Here is a 25935-nt window from a genome sequence, read left to right on the forward strand (position 1 = left end):
AATGTTGTATGTAAGATTACTTTATTCCTGCACCATCTCTATCATTTCTTCCTTATGTTTGTCCTTTTCCCTTCCCACCTGGTGAGATTTGGCTTCAAGGATCTTCTGTGGGTTTTGTTCACTCCTAGCCTGGTAATAACCACCTTGCTAGGGCAATGCCCACACTAATAGTTGTCCAATTAGCCCAGTCTTTTTCTGCTGCACCCATTCAATGTGGATGACATAATTCCTCCTATAACCTTGGACTACTTTGCTAATTTGCTGAACTTTTTAGTGTCCCGACACAACCTGAACTTCATCATCCTTTCAGAGGGGCATGGATCAAACACTGTACTTCTATCTCAGCTCTTTGGAAAGAGAGGAAGACATAATCGTCCTGTGAACACGGGAAGGTGCATTGAAATATCTTTTTTTTTTCTTTATTGCATTTTAGGTTTTGGGGTACATGTGAAGAACATGCAAGATTGTTGTATAGGTACACACATGGCAGTGTGATTTGCTGCCTTCCTCCCCGTCACCTATATCTGGTTCTTGCTTGCAGTCAAAAGTCATGAAGGAGTTGAACTTCCCTTTGGCCATTGCCTGGCAATAGCTCAAAGTGGGAAGAGATCTATATGCTCTACTTCATTCATTTTTAGACGAACATTAGAAGCCCCTTTCCATTTTAAAATAATCACCTCAGGTTTTCATATCTTCTTTTCTTGTTCTATAAATGAAACTATTAAAAAGTAATTTGCATAATTTATTAAATACACATTAGTCAATATATATGCTATTCGAAAGACAAAAATAAATGAAAAATACACATGAATTAATATAAAAATAAAAATTGTCATTTTTTTTAAAGTGATTTTTAAAAAAGATTTTAAACACGTGAACTCATCCTTCAAGGTCTGCTCCAAATGTCATTTTCTCTTGAAGGCTTCCTTATTTCCATGCCAAATTAATTTCTCTTTCCTGTGGGCTTTCATGGCCGTTTATGCTTACTGCTGTTATGGAACTTATAACATAGGGTACTTATTACTTTATACTTATTTCACAAACTGAAATACAAGCTTCTTTATTGGATTGATGCATTCAACTTGGTTATGTCAATCCAACATTAAAAGTAGTCTGAAAAATGTAAATTATTCCTAGTTTTCAGTCTCTTAAAAGATAATTGAGAGCTACAAAAAATAAATAAAAAACCGAACGTGGTGGCTCACACCTGTAATCCCAGCACTTTGGGAGGCTGAGGAGGACAGATTATGAGGTCAAGAGATCAAGACCATCCTGCCCAACATGATGAAATCCCATCTCCACTAAAAATACAAAAAAAAAAGTTGGGCGTAGTGGTGCGTGTCTATAATCCCAGTTACTCAGGAGGCTGAGGCAGGAGAATCCCTCGAACAGGGAGTCAAAAAAAAAAAAAAGAAAGAAAGAAAACATAAGCAAGTAATATATAAAAAGTAAAAATTAATAAAAATTACTAGAATCAGAGAGTGTTAGCAGGTGGCAGAAAACAGAGGATCCTGGTTTGTAAAGAATTTGTACATAGAGACATTTTAAGATTAAAGGAGGAACTACAAAGGCACCTAGTTACACAGAACATAATTTATTCTGTGAGATATTCCAACAGCTGCCAGGAAGGCTTGACTCCAACAAAAGCTAACATGAAGAGTAAGTAATAAGAGCTAGTCAGGTTTAAGAAAATGTCATCAATCATAAATGAATAGTGTTGAAAAATACTCTTTTCTTGTTAAAAGAGATGTATTTGATGATAGTTGTGCCAAGGCATTTTTAAGCCTCTAAATTATTCCTTACATTGCATATCTGGGTTTTGCAGCACAATAGTGACACAATAAAATTAGTAAGGACTCAGTTAAGGGACGACTATATTTATCCAATGTGTAGTACAACTTTCATTTGGAGAAATGTTTCTTTATGTTCAAGGTTCTTCAACTTTAAAAAACTTAAAATGAAAACATTCTATTTATGAATGAAGCCTATAATACCATACCAGTTACTAAAAGAAGGAACGTTAATTTGTGGTCTCAGCAAACTTTTTTTGCCTAATTAAAAGAATAATTGCAGAATTTGCTTGTACAGTCCAGAGATTAACATATAAAAATTGTTCTGCATTTCACCACTCACCATAAATATATATGTCAAAAATGCCTAAATATTTAAAAAACTGTTTAGTAAATTAAAGAATATCAGATCAAGTGTGAATGGACAGAGTTTGATGCCCCTTCTTTTGTCCTCCTCATGTCTTTGGTAACCAAGATAACTAGAAGATTGGATTGTGAAATCAAATTGATATGTGTTAGAAATATCACTCTGTATCAAACTTTAGTAATAATTTCAAGGATACAATTGAAAACAAACTCTCAGGTAAACAAGAAGTGCAGGACCACTGCCAACAGAGTTCCTCAGATACTGTCTTGCTGCATTAGGATTTGCTGTAAACCAGATCAACATGTGATCTCTAAGTCACGTAAGTAGCTCCATCACTTATACCAAAGAAAGTTGTTTCACTTATGAGACATCTAATTTATACTCAGATAGTTATACAACTTACATTACTCTTTTTTTTTGAAATGAAGTCTCACTCTGTCACCCAGGCTGGAGTGCAGTGGTGCGATCTCGGCTCACTGCAACCTCTGCCTCCTGGGCTCAAGTGATTCTCCCATCTCAGCCTCCCAAGTAGCTGGGACTACAGGTACACACCACCATGCCCAGCTAATTCTTGTATTATTTAGTAGAGATGGGGTTTCACCATGTTGGCCAGCATGGTCTCGACCTCTGGACCTCGTAATCTGCCCAACTCAGCCTCCCAAAGTGCTGGGATTACAGGCGTGCGCCACTGCACCTGGCCACATACATTACTCTTTATAGGGATCTATGCCCCTTAAATTCATGTTTCCAGGTTTGTTTACTGTAGCAATCCTAAACTAACAGATATGCCATAGGCAAAAGCATTCCATTGATAAAGATTCTTCCACTTATAAATGACAATAGTTTGTTTCCCAGTAGGATGTTTACAAAGAGCTTTAACCAAGCTGCATTCCTTCTTTTCTTCTTGAGATAAAGTCTTTTCTCTTTCCACATCCACTACTTCAAAGAGAGAGAATGGATTCCATACAGGAACTTCCTAGTAACTAATTCCTTTCCAGTGATTAATTCCTACTTTTCCTTCAAGATTAGCTTATATAGCACCTTTTCCATGCTGCTCTTTCTTTTCTTTTCCTTCCTTCCTTCCTTCCTTCCTCCCTCCCTCCTTCCCTCCCTACCTCTCTCCTTCCTTCTTCCCTCCTTCCCTCCCTCTTCCTCCTTCCCTCTCTCCATCTCTCCCTTCCTTCTTCCCTTTCTTTCGTTTCTTTTTTTCTCTTTCTTTCTTCTTTCTTTCTTTCATTCTTTCTCTCTCTCTCTTTCTTTCTTTCTTTCTCTTTCTCTTTCTTTTTTTTTTTCCAGTATCTTGCTGTGTCACCAAGGCTGGAATGCAGTGGTGTGATCATAGCTCATTGCAACCTCAAACATATGGGCTCTAGAGATCCTCCCATCTTAGCCTTCCAAGTAGCTGGGACTACAGGCAGATGCCACCATACCTGGCTAATTTTTAAAAAAGAATGTAGTAGGTTTCTCTATTTTACCCAGGCTAGTCTTGAACTCCTGGCCTTAACCAATCCTCCCACCTAGACCTTCCAAAATGCTGAGATTATAGGCCTGAGCTACTGTGCCCAGCAGTGCTGCCCTTCCTTGATCTGTACACTGTTAGGTGACATGCCCATTTATGTGCCAATCGAGTACACTGTCTTTACACATGACAAAGACTCTTTACTTGGCCAAATTTTAATCACGCTCCTGAACCTTCTCCAAGGCCCACATGTGTACTTCCCTGTACAGTCCAGTTTTAGCAAGAACTCTTCATTCTCAATATCTGATCACATTTTTATCCCCCAAGTGAGAGTTAAACTCCGAATACAGAATGGGAATTAGGAATTAATAGTCAAGGAGTAGGTTGGGGGTCAGTAGATAAAATAATACTGAAAGGAAACATCAGGCATAAGGTTTAATCCTGTTGGCTAAATCAATCTAACAGGATTCTTGCAGAAGACAGGCCAGGGTCAGACATCACCTGGGTCATAGGGGAGGATGAGGTACGTGGTGAGATATTGAAGATTATTAGATATCAAGGGTGAGGGATTTTGCTAAACTGACTTATCAAGGTTCTTGCTAAATCTGGATTTTACAAAAAAGTACACAAATAGGCCTAGGAAAAGGTTCAGAAACCTGACTAAAGTTTGGTCAAGCAAACAATGTTTGTCATATATTATTACCTATAGATGCTGATTTTCTACCTCTGTGAGATTTTTAAGGCAGAGATTATTTTACTTACAGCTCACAGCACTATTTTTCTACATAATATTTAATAAATGGTTAGATTGATGCATGGATGATGCTCTTACCACATGGCTCTGAATATTTCTGGTACATCTAATAATTTAACAGTGATGAAATGAGATAATATTTTCCAGGTTTATCACTGGCCAAAGGGGACTACTAAATAATTTTGCTTCTAAATAATATCTTTAGATTTTTGTGTTCATATAGAATGGATAAATGGTAATTGCTATTAGAGGGTAATCTTTACAAAGAATGTTGCTTCATCATATTGCTTCTCAAACTTTGGCATATTCGAAGTTATTCCAGAATTTAATATATGCTGGTTTTCAGTTCTGCTCATTTTGGTTTATAACCTATTCTTACTTTGCCTGTGTGCAATCTAAAAGTGAGTTGACATCATGCTTTTAATTATAGAAAATTAAGTTGTTTCATAATTTCTACAGTATGATGCCTGTAATATTAATCAGACAAAATCATCACATTACATAAAGTTAATCATTAAAATGATGATCATTATTGCATGCTTATAGCATGCTATTTTTATTTCACTCAGCATCAACCACATATCTTTTCTGAATATGGAGGTGAAAATCAAAGCTGGGAATTTTTTTTAACTTTCCCCCTGCTGTGTAAAAAGAAAGTGACAAACCTGATTTGTCAAATACAAAAAAAAAAAAAAAAAGGACCCTTATAGTTGCTTACTACTTTATTGGTTGAGATGAGGAAAAGAGAGGTTTGCATGTTTGCTTGATATGTCAGTTGTCCCTCATAAGGACATGCTCCATCAAACAAATAAGTATATATGGGTGCCATGAAGAGAAGCATTCATACCCAGATTCAGAGTTACTGATTATTAATGATTATTGACAAACATTAGATATTAAAAGGCACTAACACTGATATCTGTGAATTACTTGTCACAGAAGGCTGGTTAATTTAAACAGGAACGCTGCATATGGTTAGACCACTGGTCAATTTGGTCCGTGTTTTCTGATAGCAGCATAACTGACAACTGAAGAGAAACACCATTTGCTTTTGTATTTTAACCTTGCAATATAGGATGATCTGGTCAGGTAGCACGTCTTCTTCTATGTCCTGTTACTTACATTGGGATGGGTGTTTAATAGCCATTCACTCTGTATACTACTAGTTGGTTGAACTTTCCTTAATTTAAATGTCTTTCAGATTTTCATAATAGTTCATCATTTATTCTATTAAATAAAACCTTATTCAAGGTCTACTGTGTGCCAATCATTTTGATAGACACAGACAGGGTTGTGACCAATCTTGATGCCCTGCCCTTCCATGTGGCATTCACTTGATGCCCTTCCATTGGCTTATTGGCTGGTTTATATTCTGGCTTCCTGGGTGTCCATCTTAATGTTCATGGGCTTATACTTATCAATTGTTGACTATTTTAATATCACTCTTGGACATAAATGATAGAATGTCAAATAAGATATTCTTCCTCTGCTTAAAGTGTTGAGAAGGAGTTAACTATTGAACAAACAAGTTTATTTAAGTTGTGTGTTAGTTTTTCAATTTTATATCTTAAGGTAATATGTTCTGTGTATCTAATATTCACTTTGTGAAGTGTATCTAATATTCACTTTGTGATGTAGTACTTTTTTGTCCTAAACTTACCTTTTATCTGGATTCAAGTGTCTCTATTAACTCATTTACAATATTGGGTTCATAAATCCATCATGTGGTTCCTATATTTCATGATTTTGTAGTACCTGTAAATGTGCTTAGACTGGGAAGCTTGAGCCTCCTCTTCGCACGAAGAGACCTTTGTCCAGCCAAGCCCTTCATCTTTAACTCAATCTTTTCCTTTTCTACTTTGCTTTGTTTGAGGTTCAGCAACTAGAATCATAGAGTCTCATTCTTTCAAATAAACTGCAGTAGCTATTCTTGGACATAATGAAGACCACATAGGATTTACTTTCAGCCATATCTTAATTTCAGATAAGTTTTTTCATCCCTTAGTGTATTTTTGGCTTCTCTGAGCCTCAGTTTCTCCATTGTAGGAAGAAAATAATGCTTGTCCACACAGATGTTTTTCTTGATGAGGCCAACAAGCAGCAGTGTGCCCAAGGCTGTATGCTAAATCTGTAAAATCATGATGATGCCCAGTGCGGTGTTGGCTTTTTGCACCACAGCAGGGAGACAAAGTCGGATTGAAGCTAAATACTTTTTTGTAACAACAAATATACAGGTGTCATAACATATTTTCTGTGTGAAGATTGAGTTACATGTAAAACATTTTATGTATTTTCTGTATGAAGATTAAGTGAATGACATGTAAAGCACTTAAAAGAATACTTTTAAGTATTATAAATACTTACTATTATTTGTCTTAGTATAAAACAAGATTTACGGCCAGGCATGGTGGTTTACACCTGTAATCCAGTACTTTGTGAAGCTGAGGTGGGCCGATCTCTTGAGGTCAGGAGTTTGAGACCAACCTGGCCAATAGGATGAAACCCCATCTCTACTAAAAATACAAAAATTAGCCAGTTGTAGTGGCAGGTGCCTGTAATTTCAGCTACTTCAGAGACAGAAGAATCACTTGAACCGGGGAGGTGGTGGCTGCAGTGAGCTGAGATTGTGCCATTGCCCTCCAGCCTGGGCAACTGGCAACAAAGCAAAACTCAATCTCAAAATAAATACATACATACATACATACATACATACATAAAAATAATAAAAATAATAAAACAAGATTTATAACAAGAAAAATAATAACATATTTGTTAAATAGTGAAAGTAAATCTTTATGGTGTCCACAAATATTTCAAAGTATATTTCACTTCATATATAATGTCACAATTTTAATTTAGGATCTTTAAGATGAGAGCACTCCTTCAATGATTGGGACAGGCTCAAGATGGGAATAAAGATTTTATTACTTACAGTTCCTGAGGGGGTACACATTTTGCACAGAGGTGACACACACAGAGGTCAGGAATGCATGGAGAGAGAGAGAGAGAGAGAATGAATGAGACCTGCGGGCAGGCCAGTGCCTGTGGGTCCAGGGCAGGAAAGAGAGGGGTGGGGGAGAGAGAGGAAGAGGAAGAGAGAGAGATGAGAATATGAGACCTGAGAGAGAGAGCGAGAATGAGAATATGAGACCTGCGAACCAGTGCCTTTATTTATGGGTCCAGGAGGTGAGAGAGAGGGAGGGAGGGAGGGAAAAAGAGAAAGAGAGAGAGAGAGAGAGAGAGAGAGAGAGAGAGAGAGAGAGAGAAAGAATGAATGAGAATGTCCTGGGTCCAGGTTTCACATGGAGAATTTTAACAGCTTTGTTTAAAGCAAGCAGGCAGAAGTTCCAGGAGATCAAGCAGTGACTGAGAGGCAGTTATTGTGGTGTGTCTTCACAGTCCATGCAGGGTGGAGGGTCAGCAGGACCAGTCCAGCAGACTCCATTTGCTCATTTCATAGGGAAATGATGATCAGGGAGCAGGTGTATAAGGCAAATATTTTGATCCACCATACTGAAAAATGGGGGCGCTGCAGGGAGGTAGAGTGTAGAATTGGAAACTGTCTGTGTCAAGGGTGACTGAATCTTTCTTCTGGTATAACAAAGTCCAACATATATTTAAAATGGATGCCAAGGCAGCATAGAATTATAAGCATTCACTATACAAGTTTACCCCGTATTTTCGTTGTCCTAATATTTCCCTACTTCCCAAGATAAATCTTAACATGCTCTCACTCTCTCAATATTAATACTTTCCAAACAAATATATATATATATATATGCAAATGATATTTCTATTTTCCTTTAAACAATTTTCCCTTTCTTATGTAAAATGGCAAATCTAGCTATCAAATAGCAAAATAGCAGCAAGTGGTGTGATTTATGACTGTTGCTTGATAGTCTAATTCTACATGTATTAGTGAGTGAAGAAAATCTCTAAAGTTTCAAAAGCAAAAATGCAGATGAATCTCTTCGGGGGCCAGTGTTCATGCCATCCCCAGTGCACTATCAGATAGTTGGTAAGAATGCTAGATATTTGAATACATGTTATCAAACCTTGTGCACATAGAAAATTATGATGTGAGATGAGGATATACCAAAGGCAGTTTTCTTTTATGTTCATAACCATGTATGATTATATAAGGTCCTCAAAAATCAAAACCATGGTGAGAACATTACTAAAAGATACCCAGGCATTCAGTGATTGATCATCTTTATTTTAAATTCTTAGAAGTTTTTGATTTGTTAGTCATGTCCAATGTTTGGTTCCAAATTTAATGCCAAATTTGCCAAAAAGTATAAGAGATTATCTGTATATAATAACAGACACTATAGAAGTATTAATAGATAGCAAAGATAGAGCAGGACCAAACAGATCCTAAATCAATCTGTGAAACATATTCCCAATAGGTACAGCATAGTTCAGTGCTTCATTTCTGCCCTCCACAGAAAACAGCACTGTTATAGATACACATTGTATATTGATTTATTCAAACCATAAACATTTGGAGTTGTTATTCAATCAAGTGTGGCATTATCATTAAAATGTAGCGCCGCTTGATATTTTAAAACACAATAAACTGGTTTATATTGATGAGTTATAAGGTGATGTGTGGCGCAAATGTGACAAAAGTGATACAGAAAACGTATTTTACATACCAGAATCATATTTATTTTGTAATTTGAATTATTCAAGGAATAGTTTGCCTTCCAGAAATCATACATTTTTATTTTGTAGAAAATTAAAGAGGAGTCTAAGGTTTGTCTTTGTCCGATTACTAACCTTTGTTATTGGGCCACCTTTCTCTTGAAATCACAGTCTCATTTCTAAGTGATATTGAATAGCTGAAGAATGATTCAGAGAAAAAAAAGTGAATTTAGAAAATAGCAGCTATGAATACATAGTCTTCTATATGCTAAGTTCTGCTTTAGGCATTTTACATTTTAGAGTTGTTTTAAGTAACACCACACATACCAATTAATGAGATGGTGTTCTCCCCATTTTATGTATAAGGAAACCATCACAAATTAGCAGCGGAGCAGATTTCACATTTGATTCAATTCCACTTACCTCTAATCTTCCTGTCTGAGCAATGAAAATATCAGCTGTTTTGTATATTTACCACCATGATATGCCACATGTTCATTATTTTTAATATTGCTAATTTCTTGATTTTTATAAGAAAAGGGAAATACTGTGTAATCATTGTGATGTGGTTCTAATTTTTTAAGCCTTTAATGACAATATTCAAAAAATATCATAAATAAGACATAGATTGAATAGCTTCATACTAGTGTATAGTATAGATTAGTGTTTCCAAGCCAATTTATTCCTACCCCTTTAGTATCTTAAAAATTTTTTAATCCTCCCTGCTATAACGTTAGTACCACAGAAATATTGTATAACTGTTTATAAACTTTAGCTCTTTCAGCTCACCAGACCATTATGATACCTAAGGATTTTTTTCTTTCCTCCAATAATTAAATTTGCTCCCTGGGGGCAATATTACTGTCTTTGAAAATGCATCATAGAGACCAAATTCTGAGCCAGTCAGCTATCATCTATTAAGACAGTGGTTAACAAGATATCAGCTATGCACTAGAGGCATAGCATCACCTTAGGAATTTTTTAGACATGCAAATCCTCAGGCCCCACCTAAATGTCCACACTTAGAAACTCTGAAAATAGGCCTGTGCAGTCTGGTTTAATGAGCCTTCCAGGTGATTATGATGTATGCCACCAGTTCAGGATAGATTGTTGAAAGATGGGCCCATGGCTTGATTGCAGCATTGAGTTAATTACTTTATGTCTCAGTTTTTCCATCCTGACAAAGCCCAGACAACTCTTAGTTTGAAGCCTCATACACACAACCTCAGTGGAAAAGCTACTCAGGGGTCCTGTTGAGAATCCACCTGGCTTTCAGAGGGAAGGAAAAGGATAAGACTGATCATCCCAAACCACTTCATTAGGACATTTTTGCATTTTTTTTAAAAAAGGAATACTCAGCATAATACCTCTGATTCCACTGAGAAAGGCCTGGATTTCTCCAAAAACAGTGAATGGAAAAATAGGCAAATAAGTAAACATTGATATTCTGTCTCAATAAACATTCATTATGTATATGAAAACAAACAGAAACAGGGGTATCCAAATTTTGTGGCAGAATTAATTATGTAAGAAATGGGGAAGAACTGGGATCCATCAGGAAAACTTGCTTGTTTCACTGTCTTGAATTTTTCATTTATAATATTTGCTTCTGTGGTTTTATAAAAGGAAGAAAAAAAATTTTTTTTTAATTTCTTGGTTCTACAGAGCTTCTCTAGTCGTCTTCTCCTACCTACCATTCTAATCATGTACTTGCACAGATTGGCTCACCCACTTTATTGACTTTTTTCCAGCTTAGATGTATGCAGTCTGATAATAAACAGAAGTATTTATTTTAATATGCGGCATGATTAAAAAAGAGAGCTTAATCTACAGAGTTGAAAACATAAGAATAATAGGCTACTATGGTGAAACCTAACAAACCACCAACTGTAGAGCATGCAGTACTTAAAACTTGAGAAATATTCTATGATGCCGTGATCTATAAACATCCACCTTACAACTCCAATTCAAGATTCCCTGAGTCAGTGATTTACAAAATGCAAATAACTGGTAACTGAAACTCAGATTTGGTGAAAGAAAAAGCTTCATATTGACTTAATATCATAAGCTTTAGCATGTATAATTCAATTAGAAATCAAATATTGTATGGAATATGAAACATTTTCAAGTTTATTCTCTGTTCTGTTCTGTTTTAGATGGAACTTGCTAAGGAAGAAAAGTGTGAATTTCTGCCATTCCTGTCCCCACGGAAGGTTATAGTAAAAGGTGGGACAATTGTTGCTATGCAATTTGTTCGGACAGAGCAAGATGAAACTGGAAAATGGATCGAAGATGAAGATCAGATGGTCCATCTGAAAGCTGACGTGGTCATCAGTGCCTTTGGTTCAGTTCTGAGTGATCCTAAAGGTACAGTGCTGGGAGCTGAAATATGTGATGCAATTGTCTGTTATTTTAGTGCCATAATGGTTTCTAGCTTTCAGGGAATTGGTTTTCACTTTATTTATTTTCCTCTTCTAGTTAAGAAGTACAAGAAATCTTGATTCAAAAGGCTTAGAAATGATATTTAATGCTTATACAGAATTATTTTTAAAGTGGCAAGAATTAAAGAGAACATTAATCTTTCTTTTAAATTGATAACCAAAATGCATATGCTACCCTATAATATTTGCCTTGTTTCTTATGGAAGAATGGCTTTTCTTTTCACTTAGACCAAAGTAAGAAAATGAAGCAGAGTAGTTGGAACAGCCAGTCTTCAGTGATTCAGACAAATTAAAATCTAATGAATGGCCAAAAATATAATTTGTGTTTATTACTATCTTTATGCCAGATCATCACTTCAGATGTCAGAACTATCAAATTAGAAAGCTTAAATATCTGTCATTTCACCTGGATGGCATAAATGAATATACTGAGAAAAACAAAATGCTTTTTTAAAAGATAATGAGAGAAAGAAATGTTTTATATAACATTTCAACTGAATAATGATTCAGTCAAGTAAGACTACTTCATGTTACGCTTTTCACACATACAGTGTTTTTGTGGGTCATTGTAGATGAAAGCTTACCTACCTAAGTATCTTCATTTTACAAATCCTTTTACCTTTTAATTCAAATTATTGAAATGACAGTTAACTCTTTTGTTTACTGTAGTGTTTTGCAAATATGTTTTTCTAGATCAGAGATTCATTAAGAACAATCATACCAAAAATCTCTCTATACCTAATGACTCCTGTCTGTGACTTGCTACTGTATTCATGTTAAAATTACATTTTTGTCTGAAATTGGAAGAGACATATACATGCAAATGTATATTTTCATGCCACAGATAAGTAAAAAATTCAACTAGTCATCAGGATATTTTATCTGCAGGACATCAAACGTCTTGGTATTTGGAAACATCCAGATGTTTAATGTCATCAAGATAAATGTTTTCAAATAGCTAGATGGTAGCCTAAATTTGTCACTGTTTATCTAGACATTTAAGTGGTATGGAGACACAGAGTATGGTTCATTTATTTAACTGAATTCAGGCAGGAAAAAAGAACAATATGAAAACTGCATTATATTATCTAAAAAATCATATTCTTAGTATTTAAATACTTGGTACGTCACCAAAAATTGAGTAAAATGTTGAATCATGTTTAACTAGCAATTCTGTTGATCATTTTCCTATCCAAAAAGGTTGGCTTAACTATTTAAATTTATGTTTTATAGTTGAGAATCCTAATATTAATGAAAATTATCTTTTCCTGAGCAAACCTAAACAGATTTGACTCAGAAAACAGCGTTTGCAATGTCAGATGTGATTTTATAAGCTTCTGCTTGTGTGTGTGTGTGCGTGTGTGTGCGTGTGTATTTGTGTATACATATATGAAGAATAAAAGATTTAAGTTAGCATATAAAATATGAAGAAGGAGAAAATTTGATCTACTCAAGTTTGACTAGCTCATTTCAGAATTTGTGCATTTTATTCCAAACTTTACGGCGTATATTTCTTCTAGTACTTCCCATATACCACCGCTTATACATTTAGAGAAATCAATGAAAAAATGTTTCTTCACTATGTTTTTTTTTTCCCTTTATATTTGAAATAATAAACAGTCTGGAGAAATTATCCTTAAGTAGAATTACCAACTTTACCAGGAGCCTTCAATGTTTACATTACTAAGAAGTTATTCTCCAAGTGAGGAGGAGCTGGGAGAACTGCAGTGTGAGATAGCATTCATTCCTGGTCTCCCATCCAAATGTTTCCAATACTGTTTTTTTGGATGGAAAACATTAAAGAAAGGAGTCAAGGAAGGAATATTTATTAGAATTCTATCAATAAGGTTTTACTCAATAGTATTTAAAATCTTAACCATTTCAAAGTCAGAAAACTGACATGTGCAGACATACATGTAAAATACAGTGAAAAGCGTTTTTTTGGAAGCAAGTTGTCTATTTGGGTAAGAATAGAAGATATTCATGTTAACTCTCTTCTACCATAAATTTTGATTCATCCTAACACCTATGTGCTGTCCCTGATATGTGGTACCTAGTGATTATCTCATATTTGATACCTGTTTTAATACATTCATCTTTTAAAATGTTAACTTCTCTTTCCACCCCTCCACTTTTCTCATTTTCAGCCTCACTTTGCACAGACTCTAATGAACTGCATGTCGAATGCAGTGCCATTTTTTCAGTCCTTATTCTATTTTCTACATTTTGTAATTGATAATATTAATGATTTCTGTTTGAAATGCTCTTCTCCAAGTCACTTAAACTTTCTGAGGCTCACAGAAAATCAAATACCGCATGTTCTCACTCATAGGCTAGTGTTGAACAATTAGAACACATGGACACAGGGAGGGGAGCATCACACACTGGGGTCTGTTGGGGGGGACTAGGGGAGGGACAGCGGGGGTAGGGAGGTTGCGGAGGGATAACATGGGGAGAAATGCCAGATATAGGTGATGGGGGGGATGGAGACAGCAAACCACATCACCATGTGTGTACCTATGCAACAGCCCTTCATGATCTGCACTTGTACCTGAGAACCTAAAGTGCAATAAAAAAAAAGCTTTCTGAGGCTCAATTTCTTTATTTATTAAAAAATACAAGCATAATAATATCTTATCTTTTTAACTCTCAGGACTATTGTCAGAATTAAAATGAAATAATGTAAAGGACTTGTAAACAAAACTAGAATGCATTCTTGTTTGTGACACTCTATTTCCTTGCTTCTTCTTTTAACTATTCCTTTCCAAACCTATCACTGACTGCTTTTCTTCCTCCAGCTTTTTACTTTCCAAAGTTCAGACTTTGTTCATTTTCTCTCCTTAACATATTTATTTCTTGAGTGAACTAAATGTCTTGTTCTTTCATTCATTCATTTATACTTATTTGCATTCATTCCTCAAGATATATAAGTGAACTTCTGTGTGCTAGACAGTGGCTAGACTTACAGCAGGCACTATTTCCTATCTGTGTAAAAATAACTCTGAAATCTAGTTTTCCACTCCCCATTTATCAGAAGACCTCCTTTCATCCTAAATTTTTCTTAATGCATGTGACAAACATTTACTGAGTATCTAATGAAAATGAATGAGTCATTGCATGGATTTTTAAATTCCATAGACTAGGTGTGGAGGCAGATCTGTAATCAATAAATTTTATTTGAAAGTGAGGAATTTGTACATTAAGAGAGGTTTGCACGCAGCAAAAAAAGTTCACCTTATCAGAATCTTTTCTCAACTTCACTATTACAAATGGTACCATTAGTACTCCCCATAGCCAAAGTTCAAAATTTTACCCCAGTTCAAATTTCTAATTACAATTTTTATTAACTGTACCAATATTATCTTATACTATTGTGTAAAGCTTCCACTTCTTAACATGTAAGAACATCAGCAAATGGCCTTCTATACATTCTGTGTATCCAGCTATATTTTCTTCCATTCCCTGTTGAATTATTCCTCCCAGCATCCAGCATAGGGTGGATTCCATAGTGGTAACACAGAAAATCTTTGGTAAATGTATTACATAAAGATATGCTGAAAAAAATCAAGGAATGAAGTAAACTTGACAGAGTACATATAAAATATAGTGATAAATTGCACTCTTAGCAGTCTCTGATTACAATAATATTTTAGATGAAAATACTTTTAAAATGTCAAATATATCAGTAATACTAACTTGAGAAGATAAGCTAAATTGGAAAATTTAAAGGAGATTACTTTTGTTTGTTTGTTTGTTTTTGCTTTTTATATATATTTTATTGCAATTTAGGTTCTGGGGTACATGTGAAGAACATGCAGGATTGTTGCTTAGGGACATACCTGGCAATGTGGTTTGCTGCCTCCATCCCCATCACATATATCTGGCATTTCTCCCCATGTTTTCCCTCCCCAACTCCCTATGCCTCGCAGTCCCTCCCTTAGTCCCCTGCCAGCAGACCCCAGTGTGTGATGCTCCCCTCCCTGCATCCATGTGTTCTTACTGTTCAACACCTGCCTATGAGTGAGAACATGCGGTGTTTGATTTTCTGTTCTTGTGTCAGTTTGCTGAGAATGATGGTTTCCAGGTTCATCCATGTCCCTACAAAGGACACGAACTCATCGTTTTTTATGGCTGCACAGTATTCCATGGTATATATGTGCCACATTTTCCCTGTCCTGTCTATCATCGATGGACATTTGGGTTTGTGCCAGGTCTTTGCTATTGTAAACAGTGCCACAATGAACATACGTGTGCATATGTCTTTATAATAGAACGATTTATAATCCTTTGAATATATATCCAGTAGTGGGATTGCTGGGTCAAATGGAATTTCTATTTCTAGGTCCTTGAGGAATCGCCACACTGTCTTCCACAATGGTTGAACTAATTTACACTCCCACCAACAGTGTAAAAGTGTTCCTATTTCTCCGCTTCCTCTCCAGCATCTGTTGTCTCCAGATTTTTTAATGATCACCATTCTAACTAGCATGAGATGGTATCTCAATGTGGTTTTGATTTGCATTTCTCTAATGATCAGTGATGATGAACATTTTTTCATATATTTGTTGGCTCATGCATTTTTTCTTTTGAAAAGTGTTGATGTCCTTCTCTGACTTTTGAATGGATTTGTTTGTTTTTTTCTTGTAAATCTGTTTTACTTCTTTGTAGATTCTGGATATTAGCCCTTTGTCAGATGGGTAGATTGCAAAAAAATTTTCCCATTCTGTTGGTTGCCAGTTCACTCTAATGATTGTTTCTTTTGCTGTGCAGAAACTCTGGAGTTTAATTCGATCCCATTTGTCTATTTTGGCTTTTGTTGCTAATGCTTTTGGTGTTTTAATCATGAAGTCCTTGCCTATGCCTATGTCCTGAATGATTTTGCCTAGGTTTTCTTCTAGGGTTTTTATGGTGTTAGGTCTTATGTTTAAGTCTTTAATCTATCTGGAGTTAATTTTGGTATAAGGTGTCAGGAAGGGGTCCAGTTTGTGATTCCTGCAGACTGCTAGCAGGTTTTCCCAACACCATTTATTAAACAGGGAATCCTTTCCCCATTGCTTCTTTTTGTCAGGTTTGTGAAAGATCAGATGGTTGTAGATGTGTGGCATTGCCTCTGAGGCTTCTGTTCTGTTCCATTGGTCTATATCACTGCTTTGGTACCAGTACCATGCTGTTTTGATTACTGTAGGCTTGCAGTATAGTTTGAAGTCAGGTAGCGTGATGCCTCCAGCTTTATTCTTTTTGCTCAGAATTGATTTGGCTATGCGGGCTGTCTTTTGGTTCCATATGAAGTTTAAGAGATTACATTTTTAATGTCACTTTCTTCTGAAATACTACACAATCTTCCTAATTTTCTTAATTTGTTTCACAATGGAGAATATAAAATAACTTTTTTTAGTGTTATGCATCTTATATATATGTAATAAATATTTACTGTCATAAAATGATAAGTGCCTCAACAGCTTATGGAAAAGATAAGTATATCAAATTTATAAAATGAAGTTGGTTAAGATTTGGGGATTATAGTTGCTAATTATTTCATTGCTACTAAGGATAATAAGAGTGATAAGTCAGCATCATTATTTTACATAATTCTATTTCTTCCATCATTTTTTGGATTATACCAGGGAGTGGGAAATATGAACAAGAGACTAAATAGTCCATATCCATGTACATGGAATATATATGTGCTGATCAGCATAATTTAATTGAATACTTCATTAAACACTAGTTTAAATTTTAAAGTCAATGGTGTCCAATTTCTAACTCAATTGATATTAACTCAGCCTTAAATATCTTTCTTGTGATGGTTCCACTTAAAAAAAAACTGTCCTCTCTTCCCTCTAAGAATGTAAGATTCCAGATCATATCACATTAACTTGGGATTTTATTGTTCTAGATAGACTGTAGAGGCTATGGGGGATTAAGCACAAACTTCCCGTAACTGCATTTTTACTTTAAAAATATTTTCTATTCACTGGAAATTTCTAAGCATTTATTTAATATATGTATGTATATTTTATTATGTACATATGTATAATATAATATATATGAACATATATTTATATATAAAATACAAATTTTTATATATTTCCTAATATAGGAAGTTTTGTCTTCTGCTAAACACTATTGTCGATATTTATTGAATGGAATTGTGTTTCTTCTTGTTTGTTGGTACAATGTCAAGTTTAATCAATTTATTGCTTGTTTTATAGTGTATTGCCCCTTCTCTTTTTTTATTGGAACCAAACTGCCAGTTGTTAAGCGTGCCCAAATTTCTGTTAGTTTTTAGTTAGTAAGAATTCTTTCCCATTTTCACTAATCTCATGGCTTCATTTTTACAACCAAGGCAATAAGGTTGGTCTTGTCCTCACATTCCTAGGAGATCTGGATGACGTAATTTTATGGTTTGTTGAATATGGTTCAGACAACTGAATGAATGTACTTTAACTCATTCTGTGGTTCTGTGCCTCTCCCATACACTACACCACAACCATCCTCTCATTATTTTGAAATTTTGACTTTGTAAAGATTTATGTCTTGTGATCTTCCAGAATCTATTATATTTTATTTTCAAATTATACTATAAACCCCAAGGAGGGCAAAGAGTGTGTTCCTTTATGCTAAATTGTAGTTCCAGTAGCAACTGACATGTTAGTATGCACATGATAAATCCACAAAAATATTTGTGTATTTGACTTGACTTGATTCATGTTAGGGTATTCATTTTATTTCGAGTTACTATTTTTTCCTATAATGGGATCTGCTTGGTTTATTTTTCTTAGAAAATATAAAAGTTAGAAAAATAATTCTATTATTCTATTACTATCAGTTCTTCCTTTGTTGTGGCATAAATTGTCGCATTCCTTATAATACAATAAATACTACATTAATTAGAGTCTATCTCGTATATTGGCTGAGAGTAGGGTCTCTGGAGTCAGGATGCCCAGCTGGAAACCTGGCTGTCCTTCTTCTAACTTCATCGTCTTAGTGAGTTACCTACTCTCCCTGTTCTTCATGGTCCTCATGGTGTAAGGGGGATGACTATAGTATCAACCTCCTAGAATTATTTTAAGAAGAAATTAATTAATAGTATATATAAAGCATTTACATATAGACCTAGCATATAGTAAGCTTAAGTTACAGATGTTATTAATCTGTATCAAAACCATATATTGGTAATTAAATTGATTTATATTACACTCTTATATAGCTATTCGTGTTGTTTAGGAATAAAATCATTTGAATATCAAGACTTCAGGAACCTTGGAGACTCTGTCAACATCACTTTGTAAATAAGTGAAGCAGATGCTCATACATTCATGATTTTTTTTTTTTTTTTTTTTTTTTTTTTTTTGAGACGGAGTTTCGCTCTTGTTACCCAGGCTGGAGTTTCGCTCTTGTTACCCAGGCTGGAGTGCAATGGCGTGATCTCGGCTCACCGCAACCTCCGCCTCCTGGGTTCAGGCAATTCTCCTGCCTCAGCCTCCTGAGTAGCTGGAATTACAGGCATGCGCCACCACGCCCAGCTAATTTTTTGTATTTTTAGTAGAGACGGGGTTTCACCGTGTTGACCAGGATGTTCTCAATCTCTTGACTTCATGATCCACCCGCCTCAGCCTCCCAAAGTGCTGGGATTACAGGTGTGAGCCACCGCGCCCGGCCATTCATGATTTTTTTAATGAAAAAATGCTCAATGGTTAGTTTTTTTGCTGAAAAAAAGATGGAATAGTCTATAACTGTATTATGTATTTTTAAAACTATTATCAATTCTAATGTTTTTCATGCTATTGAAAGCAATTTTTCAACTATTTTTAGTTGTTAGAAATATCCATTTTGAATTTCTGCAAATGAGGTACCTAAAAAGCACATATTTTAAAATGATTTTGATTTTCCTCTTAGGAATGGTGAAATTGGACCAAATTGTTTTGTTTGTTTAGTGTAAGGATCATTCATTTGTATTTTAAGAAGAAAAGAAAGGCACTTTTGAATTTTCAGCTAAGTTTGAGATTTTAAATACTTGAAAATTATGGGATTATATAACTAAGATTGAAAACCCATGTTTTGGGAAGGAAAAAGTTAGGATGAATGGGGATGGTCTCCGCATCACGTTGCACCATACTTCTCAGCAGAGTGGTGACAAAGTGACTGAGCTCCGGGCACAGCCAGGGAAGATCTGACCCTTCTCTTAGGAAGGAATTTATATACTCCACCCACTGCCTACATTTTCTTTCTGCTTGCTCACTGGGAACTAGAGATAACAAGGAAACACAAAACCTAGATAGTTGTGAATCTTTAATGTAACTCTCAGAAATCAACTCCCTTGATAACATTGATTGCAATTAGTTCCATAAGGGAGTGTTTTCAGAAAAAAAAAAAAAAGGTTTTTAAATCACTCATCAGTTCCTCTTATTAGAAGGCCATCAGAAAAGTTTTTGAAAGCCTCATGGGGTAAATCAAACATTCTGTCAATAGCAGCTTTGAGTGTAGCTTTGATTCACTTGCCCCCATACTGAGAAAAGGGGCAGGCCATGGGTTAATTTGCCTTGTTCTAGCCTAACTCAGAACTAGAAATTGCCAGTTAGGCAAGAAATGGCCTGCTAAGATTCTGACGATGCAAAAACTCAGAAATTTTTCAAATGTGTCTATTTTTCTTTTCTCAATTATTTAGGTACTGGGAGAAACCTATGAAAAATGTTTTAATGTTGGCACTAGATGAGTTAGGCATTCAAAAATGGTGGTTACCTATGCTTTAAAAGACCTGGAATCAGTATGTTTGATTTGATTTACTCCTTGTTAAAATGTAACTTATTTAGTAATTTATAATGAAATTGAGAACACTACGAAATTTTAGTAAACCCCATTTTTTGGTTACCATCATGTTCTATTTTTCAAACAAGAAAACATCTCTTATAGAAGCTACTGGTGGTAAAATTTTCTTTGAACAGCTATCCACTCTTCATGACCTTCAGCTTACATAATTTCTTTTATCAAAAATAGAGGGGAAGAGGGAAAAATTGAGTAATAATTTGAGAAACTATCATAATTAATTGGTCAAATCTTCACTGTTGCATGCATTTTAATAAACAAATATTTACAGTAAAGTTTCAAAGAAAAGATTTAAGAATACTTCACTATATATGCTAAATAGGATACCTTTTTGACTAATGGCAAAACATTAGAGGAAGGGACGTACTAGTGATTAATATAAGTATGAATGAATGACATTCTTACTTAACATTAAGAACTAAAGTAGTCAGTCCAGCATAATACACTGGATACAATACAATAACTTGCATTAGGATTTTCCTTATTTATATTTAAATGTACTAGAAGGGACCTAAGAGATCATATATTCTAATCCCCTCATTTCACAAGTTTTTTTTTAATAACATATGATGGCTAGTCCAGGCTCTAAGATAGGTCTCAGGGATAAAGTAGTGAAAAGAAAAATGCAAACTTTGCCTCCAAGAAAGCACATTTTAACAGGGACGCTCACAATTAAAATAAATTGTACTTTGAGAAGTTTAGATTCCCGAGGAAGCACAGAACAGAATCTAAGCAGTCAGGGAAGCTTCCTAGAGGAAGTGGGTTGTAAATTGAAGTCTGAGTGATGTGTAGGAGTTTCCAGGTGGAACGGGGGTGGAAGGGAGGGAAGCCACAGGGAGATTATGCAATTTGCTCAACACCACACTGTTAGATTAAATAGTCATTTTACAGTCATTTTAAAAAGCTGTAAAAAAATATGTCTTTGAAAGTTGTCATCAGCCTACTTACTTCATGCATGTTCTCATCTTCATAAATGAAGATCTGAATTTTTCATTTGTATCTCTAAAATAGAGCTTTTTATTTTATGATTTCTACTATTAATTCTCTTGTTATTCACCATGCAATGAACATTTTTTGATGCACAACCGTGTTCCAGGCACTGCTCAGGCACTAGGAATACAGACATGAGTAAAAGAGTGTTGCCCTTTAGGGACCTATAGGCTAATGGGAGAAACAGACATGTAAATACATATATAGCAACACAATATGCTAATTTGAGGTCACATTTGGAATGGGTTTTAAAGCTTGAGTAGGAGTTTTCCTGTTACAGAGAAAATTATATATAAAAGTATGGGCTGACAAAATGACCTCATATGGCCAGACAACGGGGAGGCTTTCTGTTTTGCTGGAGCAGATGGTGTATGGTTACATAAGGGTAGGGAGCAGGTAGGGATAAGATGGCAGGAAATATGGCTAAAATATATGTGGAATCAAAGGATTATATGCTAAAGTAGGGATTATGAATTTTATGCTGTAGATGTGCAGGTGACAAATGAAGAGGTTTAAATAAGGGAGAGATCTTTGTCTTGAATGAGGTAATTCTAGCAGGTGTTAGAGCTTCCTTCTGTCTGCTTGGATTTTGCACCCTTTGTAATAATCTTCAAATAGTTGGGGGTTAGAAAAGAAGCAGCCACATTTTGGGAAGGTTCATATTAGTAGGCAAATACATTTTCTAACATTTAGTGCCTGAATGAGGTGGCTATTCAGTCATAGAGTATGATCCACCTAAGTAAATCCCCTTATGAGAAGCTGGCCCAGTAACATTTTCACTATAAGGGGAGCAAGAGAATCCATGCTCAGATGGACAGCTCTCAAGTTACAGGTTTGACCAGGGTGGATTATGTAGGCCTCATTTCTTCTTCCAGATTCACTAATTTACATTATATTTTAGCTTTTTGAAGAGAGGTGGGAAGGGTGCAGTGTGACACCCTGGATGTTACACCAGTGATTATTTCTATACATGGATGGCAACATCAGGAATGTGGAATGAGCATGCTGCTATGCAGTGTCAGTAATGTTGGGAACAATGGCCTGGAATTAAGAAAGACTAGTTAAATGATTAAAATAATATTTTCAGTAGTTTCAATGACTAAGATAGAGGAAGTGGAAATACAGGAGAAAATTCAGAATCAAGATATATTTCTTAAGTAGAATAGTCAGAATTTGGTTATCTGCTTGATAAAGAGATTGGTTGTGGGGTATCTAGCTAGGAGGTATACAGGTGTTTGTAGTGCTAACAGAACTCACAAATGTAGGAGGTAGAAGAGATCTGAGTGAGATGGTGGTGTGTTCAATTTGGATTTGCTATGGAACAACCGAAGAAGGGGACTAGAACTAAGAAAATAAAGAATGACTGAAAACAGACATTGGTAGTTATTACACATCTTCTTCCTATCTTTTCACTGGTATACCTTAATGCCTAGAACAGGAGCTATTCATTGATTTAATTAATTAATGAAATGTGTTATAATGTATCATTTAAATAACAGCTTCTTAAAAGTGTGATAAAAGAGTATATGTCTGGAAATCCACAAGCCTTTCACATTCCATAATATGAAGGGAAAAAAAAGTCAGGTTTTGTTACTGTTGATTTTCTGACAGTAAATCTTTTAAGGAAGATATGACATCAAGGGACAGTTTATTCCATGATACTTTATCTACCTTCCCCTTTTTACTAATACATACAATTCTTCATGTACTGCCATGTTAGTTTAAAATGTCTGAATAATAACAACGATAGATCCTTTGTATTAGTTGCTAAATAATGAAAATGAACTATTTTTGTCTTCTTTGTACATTGATTTGCTTTTAATTATATTTTGGGGAAGAAGAATTTTCAGGAACCTAATTGTAACACTACGTGTTACAAAAATTGTTCTTATGAGAAATATTTTTGCTTGGTTAAAAGATTTATCATCTTTCTATTATGAAATATACTATGCAGGGTGAGGATGAAGTGGGGGAATCTAATGCAACTACTGGCATTTCTGCAGAATAACCATCCAAAGTAATGGAATCCTTGCACAGTTTTTCTTTGGAATTATTTTAAAAGGGTGGAAGTGATGAGGAGGGAGGTCAAAGTGATAACAGTGTTGAAAGTGATTTTGAATCAACGTCACATGGCTTACAACAGCCTTAGATATCCATGTGAAGCACAACATGATATTTCTGTAATTATTTTACTTCCCTCTAATAACTGCATGGGAATAGGTTTGTTTCCCCAGTGAATAGCTCTGTTCAGAGCCTTTCCTTATCTTTATTTTCCAGGTTTCACTAGTGGTTGATATCATATGCATTCTTACAGGGAGACAGTGGATAAATCAGTAGTTTTCCATCAAATCAAAGATTACATACAAGAAGTAGAGCAGTGGCATGTAACAAGTTTTGTTAGGGAAAAAAGGTAGAAAATGGAAAAAATAACATAATTGTTTCAGAGAACAGAAATCATAAAACATAGCCAATGGTTTTGAATATACAGTGAGTGTAATAGATGTATTGAATGTAATAGATCCAGTGAGTGTAATAAATAAACTGAGGTTTATTGACCACAGCCTATTATATTTTTCTTTTAAATACTAGTTAGCTTGTAGTATAGTAAAAGTTTATTCTCAAACCTAATATGCTGGTGAAATGTTAAACTAAACTAAGCTGCTATGAGATGTAAAATCAAGATGTAAGATTTAATTAAATTATAAAATGATAATATAGATTATACTAAGGTTCTTAATTATATGTATTTAGTGTTGCAGAATGAGATTATTATTGTTAATTACTTTGTAATTGTGTTCTTGGATCAAAGCACAGTATATATAAGGCAATGTCCCTCTCTAAAATACTCTGGTTAAATTAGACGTTTGGCCGGGTGTGGTGGCTCATGCCTGTAATCCCAGCACTTTGGGAGGCTGAGACGGGCGGATCACTTGAGGTCAGGAGTTTGAGACCAGCCTGGCCAACATGGTGAAACCCCGTCTCTACTAAAAAAAACAAAAATTAGCCAGGCGTGGTGGTGGGCACCTGTAATCCCAGCTACTCAGGGGGCTGAGGCAGGAGAATTGCTTGAATCCAGGAGGCAGAGGTTGCATTGAGCCAAGATAGTGCCACTGCACTCCAGCCTGGGCGTCAGAGTGAGACTCTGTCTCCAAAAATAAATAAATAAATATGAAAGGCATTAACCTGCATGTATGCTATTGTATAAATTGGAAAATTACATAAAATCTTATTTAATATTTACTCCCAAAATATGGAAGCTACCCAATTCAAATGTAATATACTGCCATTGTTGTAGGAAGAAACCAGTATTAATGTTAACATCCATTTGGGGGTCCTGCCCAACAGTATGTGGATTAATGCTATCCAGTGCTAACCTTTTTCTCCCCTTTAAAAACCATACTTGTTATATTTTGTAATTATGAAGCTCTTTGAAGTGTTTTCAAGACTTACTTACCTAACCGTTTTTTCCATACAAGTATGTGAAAGAATGGCAAGCATCTTCTATAGTACGTGTTTGCCCAGTATCTGGTGATGTTCCAAGCCCTCCTCAAAGTGTATTTACAATTCATTTGGTTTAACATGACCCAGTCTTTCTGCCTATATTTGCATGCTGTTGCCAAATGAACGTTACATCACCAGCCTCATCACATTACTCTCACCCTTTAGAATCTAAAACGATTCTTCCCTGATTGTGGGATTAAAACCAAATGCTTCAATTTAATTTTGACATTCTTCTAATCTGCCCTCCTACATACTTGTGGGATGTTACTTCCCATTGTTTCATTCTGTATTTATTATATGTGTTTGGTATTAATTATACAAGATTCTTTTAGGTTCTCTAAAGTTCACAAAAAGGAGTTCATTTTCCCCATCTGCAGGAGCTTGCAGTCTAATAAAGGAGGAAAAATGATGTAAATAAAGTTGCCAATAGGTAGAAAGTGACCCAGGAGAAACAGATAAACTGTTAGTGTGACATACAGGGTAGAGACATGACTTCCAGCAGCAAGAATTAAAAGGTTTTATGGAGAGAGTGACATTTGTAATAGTTGAGGATTGGGTAGGAATTAGGAGAACAGAGACAGGACTTGAAATCACATTCCAGTTAGAATAAACAGGCTGGATAAATGCATGGGGGAGTTTCTTTGTCTAAACTATAAGGTATACGAGAAGTAATAGAGTAAGTGTGGAAAAACATATCATTGCTAATTCATGAAATGTTTTTAGTGTCTAGTTATCTGAATTTTCTCCAGAATTGTGGCACTGGAAATCTAAAGGGGGCATGTGGATTAAATGTGTTTTCTACACATACATAGGGATCATGTAATTAAATATGCTTCTCTTTTTTGATTCTTGTTCTTCTATTTCACTCTGTATATCTTAGATATTCTAAAGTATATTGACAAAACCACTGCAGGGTACTTTCTTTGTATTTTAACCCAAAGATCCAGCACAGTCCTTAATTCAATGGGTATTCACCAAAAGGATGAATAGACGAATGAATGAAGAGATGAATAAGTGCTTGAATGAAAAGAATGAAGTGACTTTATTGTAAGTGTCTGTACTGAAAATTAACAGTAAGGGCAAATGCGTGTGAAAGTCGTGTATTTGTGAAGTATCATGAAGGTCAGCCAGCCTTCCCTCTGTTGAGGGAATGATCAGAC

The 25935-nt window shown here is 35.3% G+C and overlaps 1 protein-coding gene across 3 annotated transcripts in view; it reads left to right on the plus strand.

Annotated features, from left to right (window-relative positions):
• Positions 1–25935, plus strand: part of DPYD (dihydropyrimidine dehydrogenase) — an 865822-nt gene that overhangs the window by 370830 nt on the left and 469057 nt on the right. For all 3 annotated transcript variants that reach the window (XM_012458470.2, XM_012458472.2, XM_012458471.2), the window contains one exon: positions 11174–11384. In XM_012458470.2, the coding sequence (XP_012313893.2) occupies positions 11174–11384 (211 nt within the window). The remainder of the gene's footprint in view (positions 1–11173; positions 11385–25935) is intronic.

The sequence above is a fragment of the Aotus nancymaae genome, unplaced genomic scaffold (assembly GCF_030222135.1).
Source record: "Aotus nancymaae isolate 86718 unplaced genomic scaffold, 86718_ANA_hifiasm-v0.15.2.pri h1tg000103l, whole genome shotgun sequence".
In the NCBI taxonomy this organism is placed as follows: domain Eukaryota; kingdom Metazoa; phylum Chordata; class Mammalia; order Primates; family Aotidae; genus Aotus; species Aotus nancymaae.